A 15,894-nucleotide genomic window follows, 5' to 3' on the forward strand; every position below is an offset into this window, starting at 1 on the left:
TCACAAAAGTTCTGAACCTTTCTATTCTCATAGCTTCTACAGATTGTAAATTAAAGATAAACATTTTTGCTATTAGTATTATTATATTATTGATCACCCAGTAGTGCTATCTGCAGCATTAGCTCCAGGTAAATGTTGCAATTCTTCAGACATTCCTTGACCTGTGACCAAAAACCAGCTACATATGGACAGTACCAAAATAAAATATCTAATGACTCTGCCTCCTCTCAGCAAAATCTGCAGGGCTGGTAAGGTTTTATCCCCCATATATATAACATTCTATTGGTTGCAAGAATTTTGGGTTAATGGGTTTGTGTTGATTATGGCCCATACGGTACAGTATGGCTGGACGATATAGTACAGAGGAACTTCCTGGATTGCAGCACCAGGTTAGAGGGAGGAGTACCAGACTGGGGACATGAAGTGACAGTTTACACCCATCAGAGACTCACACAGGGCTCACAGTCAATAGGAAGAGAGAGCACACAGAGAGAGGTAATGTGCTGATTCAGTATTTTGTTTCTGCATGGATCAAAAGACAAGCTATTTAACCATTATATCGTTTTGTTTCGTTAAATTGAATGACTGTTAATTTGATTATGACTAAGTAATATAATGGTAATATTCTATTATTCATTTATGGCATTTCAACATATTGCTTCAAAAGGCTTTATATAGCCTAGGTATAGAGATTTCTGAATGCAGTTAAATATATTTATGAGCAGTTATTAGCGCCTATGTTGGGCATTATATTGCATTATAAGGAGTCAATCATAAGGAGTTATAAATGGGCTTGTAATGCATTGTGAAGAAAGCATTCATATGAACTGTGACCATAAATGTTTCTTTGACATCCTCTCTAGGCATTACAGCAAAATACATCTTAGTTGAATAAAAGTGCTAAGAAGGTTGTTATGAATGCCAATGTAGCACTCATAAAGGTGTAATGAAATATTCATATCCGATGTGTATTGCTATATGTTGTTATTATCACAACACCATTTCATATTCTATTTCACACTCGTCTTGTGCTCCAGACCAGTAGACAGAGACAGAGATAGTGACCATTAGAGAAAGAGGAGAGAGACCCCGGTGTTGTGATTGATTCATCGAGGCAGTAGAGGCAGGATGTGGGTCCTCATCTGGGCAGCTCTACTTTTCTCTCTGACAGAGATAACCACGTGCAAAAGTAAGGTCCCTTTCATCACTACTAGCATTAATATAATAATCAGTAGTAGATGTGGTAGCAGTAGTGGTATGGCAAATATCTCAATAGATACTATATCATGAAAAATGTTACAAACAAGTGAAGTAGTATTGAAGTGCTTTCTGTATTACTCATGACTTTATTAATGTCCCTCCTTCAGGGCAGCCACAATCACCACCACCACGAACAGCATTACCCTGGACCATCGCCTTCAGTCCAGCAAAGATAACAGGAGAGAAGGGACTATGTGCTGTCATTTCATGTACCTTCAATCATGCAGAGAACTTCAAACCTACTGCAGCAATATGGTTCAAATGTCCTAAAAAGGGCAAATGTGATCAGGATGAAGACATAATTATCCACTCTGAAACTCCCTCTAAAGCTCAGGAGGGTTATAAACAGAGAGTGTCTCTACTGGAGACCGATCTGACAAAGAAGAACTGTAGTGTGATCATCAATGACATCAGAGAGAATGACACAGGACAGTATCAATTCAGACTGCTAAGTGCATATACATACCTCAAAAAAGTGAAAATCACAGTGAAAGGTACTTCATTGCTATTATTACCAATTACAGTGACAGACTATTACTGTAGTTCATTGTATACAGTTCACACTTGCCAAGTTCCAGCTCAATATATATCTAAAAAAAAATGGATGTAGCAACTACAGATTTCCCTTTTAAGTCTATCAAAAGTGTGCAAGTTTGAGCATGTGTCCATTAGGCCTATGGATTTTTTTTTTTTAAATCAGCATGAATTAGATTGAGCAATAAAAGCCCACTTTTGGGCTTGGATCCTCACTATTCAGCTTTTGCAAGAGCGTATTTTTCACTGGCTGTCCACTGGTTTCAAAAACAGCTTAAACTTCTTGAATTCAACCATTATATGTTTCCAATACACATTCAGATTTGTCAAAAGCCATCCACAACAACCACAATCCGTATGGCGCAAATAGCTGAATGAGAGAGGAGCAGTGTGATTCACATCAATGCGCTATGTAGATATCGATAATAAGTGATATCCGTACCGCCGTAGACTACACCATTGCTGTCATCCTTACCTCCAATAGTTTATTCAAGTTGGATAATCTTTGGATGCCGATAGCAGTCGGACCATTGGAAGACATAGCTTGGACTGTAACCTACAAAAACCTATTCCTGCTCTTTTCCCGCGATTCATCAAACACATTTGGTGTGTCATCATAGTGGTCTCTAACTTATAGTCAGACTCGCGCCTTTTCTCAATGCTGATTTGAATGTCATTGAGAAAACAGAGAAGTGTGAAACATTTTTTTTTGCCAACATCCTTTCTGAATTTAATCATCTCGTTTTTCAAAAGTATCTGTAATCTGATTACAATATTTTTGCTGGTAAGGTTACGAATTACAGTTACCGTTTTTTTGTAATCCCTTACATGTAACGGATTACATGTAATCCGTTACTCCCCAACCCTGCTCCTCTCATAACAGGACAAGATGTTGTTACTGGGAAAACTCCCATTCAAAGTCAGCACATGCATGGTGATTATGTGTCACTGCTGTTTTGTAGACAGATGTAAAACTCACTTCTGTGTTTGTATTTCCTGTCTCCAGCTCTAACCCAGAAGCCCTCAGTGTTGACTCCTCCTCTGACAGAAGGAGAACCAGCGACTCTGATCTGCACCGCACCAGGAATCTGCTCTGGATCTCCTCCTAAAATAACATGGACATGGAGAGGGACAGGAGACAACATCACTGAGCTTCGAGACAACACCACCATACAGATGAGAGAGGACCTGACCAATATGACAACAACCCACTTCTCAACTTTGACCTTTACCCCCTCAGCTGAGCACCACAACATGATGGTTACGTGTCAAGTAACCTTCCAGAAAACATATACAATTGAAGAGACAGTAACTTTGAATGTGTCATGTGAGTACCATCTATCCTACATTTTACATGAAACACCTTATTCCAGAGAATCTTTGAAACCTAGGATTAACCTTCATAATAAACAAATGATACAATATGTAGTCTAACCCCAGTTATGTCATGGCTTTGACTTTTTCCCTTTTTAATCATGATCCATTGTTATTAGTCCCTCAACCAATATAGTTTGAATTTAGTGTATGTGTAAAAATAAATATGTAAAATTATTAACTTTTTGCACTCAAAGATGTGAAAGACCCCCAAATAACTGGACATAAAATGGTGAAGGAGGATGGTACCCTGGATCTGACCTGCAGTGTTGACAGTGACATACCATCTGACATCACTTGGAGTAAGAATGGGATAAGTGCCCCACTTCAGAATTACACTGAAAATGCCACTCTCACCATCTCCAATGTGACAAGAGAACATGCTGGGGAGTATGTGTGTACAGTTCATCACCACAACAGGACAATGACAGCTTCCACCGTTGTCACTGTGATGTGTAAGTACAAACTGGATTGTAAATATACAAACTCATTTAATATTTCATGATCTGGAAATATGTTGCCATGTTTATAGCATCAATCTATCACCAATATCTCTCTTTTTCACTGGCTTTTTCCAGACCTTCCTGTGATTCTTCCTGGCTCTGGGTGTGTGGACCAGGCAGAGGTCATGACCTGTGTGTGTGTCAGTCAGGGGGTTCCCTTACCCCTCATAGAGTGGCCACTGCTGGAGCTCAACACAGAGAACACTATGTCAGTGTTGGGTTCCTCAGTGAACAGCACCATCAGCCTGCCTGTTGGAAACCACAACAACACCACTGTGGAGTGTGTCAGCAGAAATGTGGTGGGTGTAGTGAGAGAGAAGTTGCAGGTAACCCAAAATAACAGCCAAGAAAAGCAAGAAGGTAAATATATAAGTCAAGGTACTTGGTTAGAGAGCCACAGCTTCCCAATCCCACCCAATGTTTGCAATATTGAGAATGTTCTGTACATTTAGGTTGAGAGTAGGAAAATTGCTAATTTTTTCTTCCAGAGGATATGAAGTAATGTGAGCCATTTCCCATACAGAGTTGTTGTTCTCTTTTTAGATAAGGAATGGGAAGACATTATAGCTATGCTGTCGGACCTACCACTGATTACTGCATTTGTGATTGGTGCAGCCCTCTCAGCCACCATCTGTTGTATGTTCCTGTGTTTGACAGGGAAATGTAAAAGGTACATGCATTCTATTACTGAAGTACAGTTAGTGTTATATGAGTGTTGGTGATTGTCTTCAGAAATTCAGATTTCCTATCAAGAGAATCAGATATATTGTCAAAGCGCCAATGCCTTGCACCTTATTGTAATGGACTTGCTTGCTAACCCCTCCAGAATATAGTTATTGAGAAATATCAATTGTAATATTTTCCATAGACAAAAACAGAGGATCTCAAAGGACTCCAAAAACCCTTTCATAAACCTGGAGATGGTGGCATGTGAAGACCAACAGGTGCAGTACCAGTTTATTTCTTTATTCAGCTTTACCAACATTCAGTTAGCATTGACATGCCAATAGTAGTATCGAAGTGATTTCTGTAGTTGATAATACAGCATAAACAGATCTGGGACCACCAAGCTAACTAAAGACTCCTAACACAGTGCTTTCATTAATCTACTCCATAGACGGATGCAGGACAGGCTGTGGGGGTTGAACAGACCCCTCTGCAGTTGGAGCTGAGAGGAGGAGCTGAAAACGGAGGGACCCAGACCAGTGGAGCCGCAGGAAAATTTGACACAAGGGAAGAACCAAATGAAGTGGACTACGCCAGCATCAACTACTCCCTGCTGAAGAAGAAGACTCCTGAGGAGGCAGAGAAGGAGACCACCACCACAGAGCCAGAGTACGCCAAAATCAAACGAGAGAAGAAGAAAGAAGGGGATGAAGATGGAGTAGAGGGGAGTGGAATGATGATGGGGAATGATGAGGAGAAAGAGAACGGTAAGCCAGCAGCAGAGACAGATGAGGATACAGCGCTTTACTCCAACGTCAAGGCTATTATGGGTGGTGGTGAGTGACACAGATATTTTTGCTAGTAATGTGGGGGATAGAATGCAGTATTGTACAGCCATGTGTTCTTATATCATTTTCTGAATCCAGATTGAAAGTTTTATGATGATACTGGGACTTTTGTTCAACTGAAACTACTGTAGTTTTGGTGTTGTTTCCTCATGTGCTGAATCCAGTTTGAATGTTTTACGATAGTACAGAGATGTTGTTTAATAACTGAAACTACTGTAGTTAATAGTTTTGGTAAATGATTTATTTTACAGCCCTGTGTCAGATAGTACTGTATGTATCTGGTGGTTGTACATTTTCAATAAGAATATTTTCTAGTTCTACATAGAAGCAAGTTTTGGTAATGTTTTTGTAATGCTTTTCAATGAGGCGTCATTTAACTTTTTGTAACGATTCTGTTTTGTCACCATAAGGAAGGACTGACAATGATGTGGTTTGGAAAAGTAGAGAGGTCAAACCATTTCTGGTTTTTCTCCTCTTTCCTTTCATTTTTGTGGGTGGGGATTTTATGTAGTATGTGTGGTTGTAACCAATATATTTCTGTACATAGAATACTGATATACTGCAGTACATTTTGGGCTAGCCAGAGAGCTCAAATGAAATTAATCAAGAAAAAAAGTTAAAAAGTACTTAAAAGTTGTGTACTATAGACGGGTTGGTTGTTTAGCAACCAAACAGACGAGTGCACAACTATGGGGTAAACAGACGGGTTGGTTTCGATTGTTGACGACATATAAACTATATTTTGTCTCCAAGGTTTTTTGAAAATATAAATACATTTGCACAATGAGCACTTGTCTCTCAAATACATTTTTACAGTTGTTGGTTAGCTGGGTAGCAAATGTTTGCCATATTAGCATAAAGCACCTAAAAAAAACATAAAACTTGTTGAAACGAGCCACCTACAATTCCCCACATGGCAGCATTGTGTCGTTGTTGCTAGATATCTGGCCATCCAGAATCACCACAACACATGGCCTTCTGCCCCATTGAAGCGTGTGTATCATTTTAATGACATTGTCAGCGAACCCATATATGAGAATATTTTTGTGCATTATTGCAGTATTGTTTTATATTGAGGCACTACCTCACTTAATGGACTTGTGTATTTTAAGTTGTTTGTTCTCAGAAATCTGTTAAAAGAATGTATAAATGGTGTATTTTTTTAGCTATTTCCAACCTACCATCTCCGCAAATTTCGTTCAACAGTAATTATAGGCTACCAATGGTATAAATCAGGGATGGGCAACTTTGATGGGGGTGGAGGCCACAAAAAATCTGAACTCATCACGGAGGGCCGCAGTGGCTCACTGGTCTGCATACCCACATCCATACACCCACATGTAGTCAGAACCGGCCCTATCCTTTTGGGGGCCCTAAGCAAAATGTGGTTTCCCCCACCTTGCGAACACAACATTTTAGGCCTCCCCTCTTGACAGCGGAGAGAAAAAATGCATGTTTTAGATTTAATTTCCTGCAATTCTACAGATTTTTGCCATGGGGCATAGAGAAAACATTGACGTTTTTGAGCAAGTTTGCTGCAATTCTATAGATTTTGCCATAGGGTGAAGATAAATGTTTGCGGTTTTTAATATGATATCTGAGTGAGAGTGATCAATGGGTCCCCCTCGGTCAGTAATCAACCATTATTACAACATGTTTATCCTAACTTACCAATCAACAACAACAACATAAATTGCTGACGTGGGCTAATTGAGTGACTTCCAGTGACTGACATAACAAGAGAAAAACTGCTGATGCACAACCAAATTTTGAAATGGCACCTTGTGTATTCTACTATTCTAACCCTCAAAAGTAAGTTGAGAGCCCAACCTAGTTCCCCTGGCCTTGCCCACTCTCTCCCCTGTCCTGGTCACCCAGAAGATGGACGCTTTGAAGACCATGGTCTGGGCCATTCCTGTGCCCCAGGTGGCCTGCATGGTGGATGCCATCATGGGTGTGAGAATTCTCACCAAGGACAGGGCTTCGCTCTGTTTGTCCGTGTGAGCGGTTGGCAGGGCAACGCGACGTGGACCCTATTTCATGAACATGATTACCTGCATATGCACTTTGTTTTCTAATTGTGAAGGAACCCAAGATCTCTGGTAGTAACACAGTGAGAGAGGGTGATACCCTGAATCTGACCTGCAGTGTTGACAGCTACCCACCATCATCTAACTTCACCTGGAGTAAGAACAGGTCAACAGCTTTGGAACAGAATAAATCTGGACTGGACACTCTCACAATCTCTAATGTGACAAGAGAAAATGCTGGTGAGTTTGTGTGCTCAACACCTCAACAGCACTTCCAGCTTCCACTGTTGTAACTGTGATGTGTAAGTACAAACAGCATAGTACAAACCTGATTGAACCATAAACTAACACGACTCACAGCCCTTTGTCTTCTGGAAACAGGAGCGGTTATGGACTATGGGGATGTTTTCTGCAAGCTGGCCCCTTAAACTGTCCTCAACAAAATGGATGCACTGTACCTACTGTACAGTGGCGATTATAGCATGTAAATCTTGGTGAGGCAAGAAAAAATCATGTGGGATGCATGCCTTCAAAGCCACTACACAACACAACACTAAACAATACATTAATTGCACTATAACGGTGACAAACAGTGCCCACAAACTGTTAGGGCCTACATAAAGCTGTCCAAACAGCAGTCCCAACACCTTACCACTGCTAAACCTGGCTTTAAATGGAGCCTTGTCTGGCAGCGAAACAGTTCATTCAGCCTCATTTACTGCCTTTAAAAATAACATAGCTGAAAGGGTTGACTTGCTTAAACAAATGTGGTTTCTACTGACAATTGAGACGTAAAACTATGGGATAAGGTGACGACGAGCGGATAAGAGGCTATCCGTAATTTCGATTAAGACATTAATGAGCGAGCGACGACAGATGTAGTCAATATACTCCCTGTACAAGTCAGAATCATAGGATAAATAAATGGGGCATATAAAAAGACAATGAAAGCTCTTACAATATTCAATGATTACATTCCTCTAAAACAGGTTAGGTGAAATTAAGAGGTGAAAATAGACCAAATTATTAGGGTGAGGCACATTGAACACCGTTTGGGTCTTTGCGTGTCAAAAAATATACACGTCATATAACACTATTTGACGTGTTAAATAAGCTATTAATTTGACACGTCAAATAACACAATTCTATTATAGAATGTTGTGTGTGCTGAATTTGCACGTGCAAGCTGTACAAAAAAAGTTTTCAAACAAGCACACATTGGCCACCAACAACGTGTTTACAATACCGCGTTGGTGAAAATAGACCAAATTATTAGGGTGAGGCACATGGCCTACTAACAGCTTACTACACAACATACACTTAGTATTACTTTCTTAGCTACAGTATACATTTCTCCCTTGCATATTACATCATTTATGCAGCAGCATACCAGACATTTTTGGACTCACCATGTGAAGGTGGCGCAGCGGTCCTTTGTGGGCAAATGTTGTCATCAAACTTTATCATCAAAGTCTGGCATTCTCTGGATTTATGGTGGGAACTTGAAAAAGAAAACACAGCCACTCCATTGAATAGGAAGCTAACGTTAGTGGTTTCTTTGCAACGCTTACAGTTAGCCACTGATTCCTTCCAAACGACTCATTGTTGAATTTGTGATTTCCAACTTGTTGCGTAATCTTTATGTACAATGGCCGATGAGCACCGATACGTTTTATCTATAATTTCGATAATAATCTATTATTTCATTTCATATGACAAGGATTAAAAAAGGATTTGCCAGTAGATTGTTGACAACTGATGATGACTGCTAGCTAAGACTTTGAAAGTAAATGTTGACATGATCAGTCCAATCAAAGCTAGATATAAAGTGATTTGATGTCATTCTGTTGCCAATGACCTTGAGCCTTCTTGGATGGGCACTTCTAATATAACTCCATGGCAGAACCCAAGGGGCACACATTTTTGAGCTCTAACCTTAGAATTGGGGATGACATACTGTCCCATGAGTGACAGAAAACTGAGCCAATCATGACAGAAAACTCAGGCGCAACGCTTTGTATTTTCTCCTGGCTAGCCCCACCACCACAGAAAGCACTGAGCTAGGCTGAAACACCTGCATTTTGGAGCTGACTTACTCAAGAAAGCAAAAAAGAGATCATGTTTGTAAGCGGCTTTATTAACTCAATTACATTTATTTTTTTACATTGTTTGCAAACTGATATGTGACACGTATTAATTCCAAAATAACAAGCAAAACAGGCAAGCCCCCCCAATTTTTTTTTATATAGAAATATATATTTTTTAATATTCCTAAAAGTGTGGTGCTCTGCCCCACCTGCCCTGAATAACGGGTCACCACTGTTACTGTACCACTCTGCCATATGCTTCCTCACCAACCGGACCATTCCAAACCCACCACTGTGACCTATACTCCTCCGTCAACTGGCCTTCACCGAACATTCAACGTCAATCCCAGTGGCTCACATTCATTTACAAATCACTCCTCAACAAGACACCCTTCTACCTCTGCAAACTAATACACTCCTCCACTAATAATAGCAATCTGAGATATGGCCGTTATGTCAATCTTAACCTTTTCCCCAAACAAATTGCATTAAGTGTTTACGCCTGGCCTCTGTTGGAGTGAACTATTTCTCATTATTTGATCTTAGCACCTTGAGGCATAGCTCAGAATAAGGAAAAGGGAAGTGTGCTAGCAAAAACAAGTTTGAGAGGCTTAACGGAAACCAGATATCCAAATCTGTGGGTAATGTACAGGTAACTGCCAAAATAAAGGAAACATCAACATAAAGTGTCCTAATAGGGCGTTGGGCCACCGTGGGCTGCAAGAACAGCTTCAATGTGCCTTGGCATAGATTCTACAAGTGTCTGGAACTCCATCATTTGGTGTTTTGTTGTCGGTGCCGCTCCAGAATCTCCCATAAGTGTCAAATTGGGTTGAGATCTGGAGACTGAGACACACACACACCATTTTGTAACCAGAAAAATGACAAATAAATGTATTATTATTTTAAAACTTGAATCCAGCTCTAGACATTGGATTTTTATCCGTCAAGACCAACATTTTGCAAATCTCCATTGTGGCTAAAAGATTAGGATGGAAATTGTATTGGCACAATTCAACATCTCCCGGGTGGCGCAGTGGTCTAGGGCACTGCATCGCAGTGCTAGCTGCGCCACCAGAGTCTCTGGGTTCGCGCCCAGGCTGGGCTGGGTTCGCGCCCAGGCTCTGTCACAGCTGGCCGCAACCGGGAGATCCGTGGGGTGACGCACAATTGGCATAGTGTCGTCTGGGTTAGGGAGGGTTTGGCCGGTAGGGATATCCTTGTCTCAGTATGTAAAAAAAAAAATGTAATAAAAATGTATGCACTCTACTGTAAGTCTCTCTGGATAAGAGCGTCTGCTAAATGACTAAAATGTAAAAAAATGACAATTTAGCCACTATATTTAGTCAAAAGGCTTCGCTGGAAAATACTTTGTTGGATTTGGAAACCCGTATTGTTTGGAAAAACAAAACAAAGGAACAAAGGACTTGCTCGGTCTCAAGACTACAGCGGACAAAATACTTACTTGGATATGTAAAGCAGCCTAACAAACTGTTAGATTTATTAATGGATACCAGTGTCGACCCATCATTCAGAGGGACTCACCTGTTTTGAGCCCTACATTTTTAGCATTTAAAAAATATATAATAATACACATATGTATATACTGTATATATATATATAAATATATTTTGGGGGGGCTTGCCTGTTTTGTATGTTAATTTGGCATTAATACGTGTCACATATCAGTTTACAAACAATCTAAAATATATATATATCATTCAGTTAATAAAGCTGGTCTCTTTTTTGTTTTCTTGAGTAAGGCTGCACCGTTATAGTGCAATTAATGTATTGTTTAGTGTTCTGTTGTAAGGTGGCTTTGCTGGCATGCATCCCACATGAAGATGTACATGCTAATATCGCTACTGATGGATACATTGTAAGGTGACGGCTACAATTAGCGTGCATTCAAAGAAATGGGAAGTTTGCTGTTGGAGTGACTTATTTGGGCCAAGGATCTCCTCTGCATAATTCATTGACGTGTGAAGACTAATGATATAACCACACTGTTAAAGGAGCACAGTGCACCAGAGTGCTTATTGATCCATGTTCCTGGTTGTATATTGAAATTGAGATATTGTGATGGCCTATTGAAGAAATATGGTTGAAGGGAATTCTACCACTGTAGATAGCGTTGTTTATGGGGACGACAAGGAAGCTATTGTCGGACCCAGAAAAGGCCTTGGTGGAGAAAGTTTCCCAAATGCGCAAATCCAGACCGGAAGATCTGCCTCGCAAAATGAACATTGCTACAGATCTGATGACTGACAATACAAATATTTAAGTTGTTAAAGAAAACATGCTCCACCCAGTTCAATGAAATGTTGAATGTTTTCAAGTATTTGAATGATTCCTATAACGACATGATATCTGAGGGTGAAATAAATAAAAGAAAATGTTAAATTGATATGAACCCAAGGGGGAGCATATTAAAGGCATTTATTACGATTTCAGGTGCGACCCCAGCACCAGAGAACCTGATGACTGCACTGGTGAGAAAGAGGATGTTAAAGCTACTGACAGCGTGTCCCAAACCTCCAGCCGGCTGAAAGAGCAGCATTATTAACAAAGGCTGCTGCTCTCAAGTTCAAACACCATCAAGAGGATGAGGCGGAATGAAACTAACAAAAGATGGAACTGAGAAAAAGAAATGAGACTTGAGCTGCAAACTGAAAAAGCAGCTGCCTCGGCAAAGCTCATAGTCTAGACATCTGTAGGGAAAGAAATGCCAAATCGACAACAATAGATGGCATGAATGACTACTTTGAGGAAATGGCAGATATGCAGGCTGTCAGACCTTGAATTTCACACAGGCAGGAAGAGCACTGCTGCCAGACATGCACCAAGTGTGCGTACCCAAAGAAGGACCCAAATTGATTGAGTACATTGACATTCAATCAGCCCAGGCTCACCGTGTTTCAGCTCAATCAGCACAGTCAGGACACAATGTGATTCAGACAGCAGCTCATGAAGAGCACACTGCTGCACAAGACCCAAGTCTTGCAGACTTATACAGGACAGGGCCCAGGCAGACACTCTGTGCTGACTGACTCGCATAGAGGGCCAACGGGAGAACAGGTAAGACTCTCCAATTCACAGGACGGTGCTAAGGACATTTCACAGGAAAACATAGAAGAAAACCCTCTAGTCACCATTCTCCATAGACAGAATGATGTTACTGCTATGTTAGTCAAATAGCAACATCATTCCTTTCTGCCACCCAGAGACATGATGGTGACATTTTACAGTACAGGTCTCTCATTCAGTCATTTGAATATGGTATAGAGAGTAGAGCCCAAACTAGCCAAGACAGTCCACCAGAGGGCAGGCTCGAGAGCTAGTTAGGAGCTGCCAACACATGGCTCCACATAGGGCTTATTGACGGAGAACTTCAGGAATGAATACAAGATTGCCAATGCATACATGGAGAAGGCTTTTAGCATGTCTAGCATTAAATCCAAAGACTAATAGGCATTACAGAGCTATGCGTTATACCTCAGAGGTTGGTGTAATGCAATGGTAGATATGGAAGACATGGACGAGATGGATCTGGCCTCCAACTTAAAGAATATCATCCTGAAACTACCCAACAAGCTCAGGGAGAGGTGGAGGTCAGTTGCTTGTGAGTTACAGGAGCAGTGCCAATGTGTGCTAGACTCCCAGATATTGTCCTGTTAATTGAAAAACAGGTGAGAATAGCCACACACATTCAGTGTTCTGCGATATTCAAGGTCCTACACAATCCAGAAGTCGAGGCTCATTCATATGTGTATTCACAAATCCACAGGGAGCAGTTTGCTGTGGTGTGTCATCACCCCCCCCCCCCCCCCCCCCATCTTGCTATTGTACCAGTACAGGTCAAACACAGTAAAGACAACAAGGTTATACAGACGGATTTCTTCCTAGACCCAGAAAGCACAGCCACATTCTGCACAGAGAGACTGATGGTACAGCTTGGCGTCACAGGAAGAGGAGACAAAATGGTTTTAAAGACCATGAATCAAGTGAAAGGCAAGTCAATGCACACTCATGTTATCAGAGGATTGGACGTTTCCGAGTTAGAGAAAGACAACTTCCTCGAGTTACCTGAAGTCTACACTCAGAACAATATGTCAGTGGAAGACAAAAGGTTTATGAATATAATGAATGACTGTAAAGTTACAGGAGGGCCATCACAGTCTGAGGTTACCTTTCAGGAAGGTTGACGTCACCTTACCTGACCAGAGCCTCCTAAACCTGAAAGAGAAATGAACACTTCCATGACGAATTGAAAGGTTTCCTCTCTGATGTCATTGACAAGGGGTAGGCTGAGAGATTGCCAGAAGAGCAGCTAGAACGTACAGATGGTAAAGTATGGTATGTTCCACATCATGGGTTATATCACCCAAAAAGGGGACAATGAGTTGTTTTGTCTGTGTACATACAAAGGCACCCCAGTGAACTCAGAGATTCTTTAAGGCCCAGTCTTGTAGGTGTGCTCACACGATTCCGCCAGGAGCCTGTAGCAATGACGTATGACGTGAAAGCAACGTTTCACCAGGTAAAGGAATCACAATGATGTTGATTTCCTGAGGTTCCTATGGTGGCCTGTAGGTGACACTAACCTCTCACCTGTTGAGGATCACATTTGTTTGGAGCTGCCTCGTCACTGAGCTGTGCGAGCTATGCACTGAAGAAGACTGCAGATGAATGTTGTCATCTGGAAGTTGTTGACACAATCAGAAATCATTTGTATGTTGACGACTGCCTGAAGTTTCCACTGAAGACGAGGCAGTGCAACTTGCCAAAGAGATCACAGCTTGTCATAAAGGAGGTTTCCATCTCTCCATGTGGGTGAGCAATAGCCGAACTGTACTATCCTCCAACTCAGAAGCTGATAGAGCTAAAGAGATTTAATAGTTGAAATTGGACAAAGACAAACTCCCCATTGTAAGAGCATTGGGAGTGCAGTGTTGTGTGGAGACCGACACGTTTACCTTTCATGTTACAGTCAAAGACCAACACCACATATGTAGAGGAATTCTACCCACTCCCTCAAGCTCAACTGCACCATTTCTCAGGTGCCAGTGAGTAAGGTTATGGAACAGTAAACTATGTGAGACCTGATGAATCAAAGGGGTGATGTTCATGTATCTCTTGTCATGGGGAAGGCCAGAGTAGCACCTCTGAAGCAGATGACCATCCCTCACATGGAGCTGGCTGCTGCAGTACTGAGTGTGAAGGTGGACAAGATGCTGTGTACAGAGCTACAGCTGAAGCTGGATGACTTGGTGTTCTGGATAGACAGTCATTCAGTTCTCAAGTACATAGCCAATGAGCGTACAAGTTTCCAAACATTTGTGGCCAATATGCAATGTTGCAATGTTGATCGATGAGAACACTGACATTTTGCCAAGGCACAGACGAGTGGCTGACACCGAGAGGCGCTTGGACACCAGTGTAAGCCCTCACCCCAAATCACATTTTAATGTTAAATTCGAAACATGTCCTACCCGCTGGACTCTTTCAAAGAACAGACATGTACATAAGACAGCGTTAGAAGGAAGTCCAGTACATGGCAGACTTATTTTGGAAGAGATGCAGGAAAGACAAAACTCTTGCAGGAAAGACAAAAGTGAGAAAATGAAACGTAGCTTCAGTGAAGTACATGTGGGTCCTGGTGGTGGACCTCACGAATACTTAGAAAGGTTTTTGAGACTTACTCTAAGGGGTTATCTCTAGAGTCGATGTCTGCGGCTCCGCGGTTTGGCCTATAAAAAAAAACGAGCATGACCCCTCTACGGAAAGATGAGCCTCTCACACACATGCACATGTCGGTTGTTTTGCTCTTTGATGCCCACAGGCCTCACAAGACTCGTCTGAAGGTCCACCGGGAAAAATGAATGGTTGTACATGTGGAGAATACATTATACAGTATAAAGTATTAACTCAGCAAAAAAAGAAACGTCCCTTTTTCAGGACCCTGTCTTTTTAAAATAATTCTTAAAAATCCAAAAGATCTTCCCCATAGATCTTCATTGTAAAGTGTTTAAACACTGTATTCCATGCTTGGTCAATGACCCACAAACAATTAATGAACATGCAACTGTGGAACGGTCGTTAAGACACTAACAGCTTACAGACGGTAGGCATGTTAATTGTCGAAGGAATGAGCGCTACACCGAGGCCTGTACTCTGGAGCAGGATCGATTTGGAGGTGGAGGGTCCGTCATGGTTTGGGGCGGTGTGTCACAGCATCATCGGACTGAGCTTGTTTTCATTGCAGGCAACTTCAACGCTGTGCGTTACAGAGAAGACATCCTCCTCCCTCATGTGATACCCTTCCTGCAGACTCATCCTGACATGACCCTCCAGCATGACAATGCCACCAGCCATACTGCTCGTTCTGTGCGTGATTTCCTGCAAGACAGGAATGTCAGTGTTCTGCAATGGCCAGCGAAGAGCCCGGATCTCAATCCCATTGAGCACGCCTGGGACCTGTTGGATCGGAGGGTGAGGGCTAGGGCCATTCCCCCCAGAAAGGTCCGGGAACTTGCAGGTGCCTTGGTGGAAGAGTGGGGTAACATCTCACAGCAAGAACTGGCAAATCTGG

At 41.6% G+C, this 15,894-nt stretch overlaps 1 protein-coding gene across 1 annotated transcript; it reads left to right on the plus strand.

The window, feature by feature from the left end:
* Positions 1 to 441: 441 nt before the first annotated feature.
* LOC139022489 (sialic acid-binding Ig-like lectin 5) lies at positions 442 to 5,966 on the plus strand. Its single transcript, XM_070444030.1, has 9 exons — positions 442 to 495; positions 1,038 to 1,189; positions 1,368 to 1,754; positions 2,801 to 3,121; positions 3,366 to 3,623; positions 3,747 to 4,031; positions 4,215 to 4,341; positions 4,540 to 4,615; positions 4,789 to 5,966. The coding sequence occupies exons 2-9, from the start codon at positions 1,129 to 1,131 to the stop codon at positions 5,179 to 5,181; spliced, it is 1,908 nt and encodes a 635-aa protein (XP_070300131.1). The 5' UTR covers positions 442 to 495; positions 1,038 to 1,128; the 3' UTR covers positions 5,182 to 5,966.
* The last annotated feature ends 9,928 nt before the right edge of the window (positions 5,967 to 15,894 follow it).

Source organism: Salvelinus sp. IW2-2015, linkage group LG6.1, assembly GCF_002910315.2.
Source record: "Salvelinus sp. IW2-2015 linkage group LG6.1, ASM291031v2, whole genome shotgun sequence".
NCBI lineage: Eukaryota > Metazoa > Chordata > Actinopteri > Salmoniformes > Salmonidae > Salvelinus > Salvelinus sp. IW2-2015.

Excerpts from the sequence above, each read along its gene's own strand:
- LOC139022489 (XM_070444030.1), top strand. The coding sequence starts at position 1,129 with ATGTGGGTCCTCATCTGGGCAGCTCTACTTTTCTCTCTGACAGAGATA. Across the intron at positions 1,755-2,800 it reads AGTGAAAATCACAGTGAAAG|CTCTAACCCAGAAGCCCTCA; the intron begins GTACTTCATTGC and ends TCCTGTCTCCAG. Across the intron at positions 3,624-3,746 it reads CACCGTTGTCACTGTGATGT|ACCTTCCTGTGATTCTTCCT; the intron begins GTAAGTACAAAC and ends GGCTTTTTCCAG.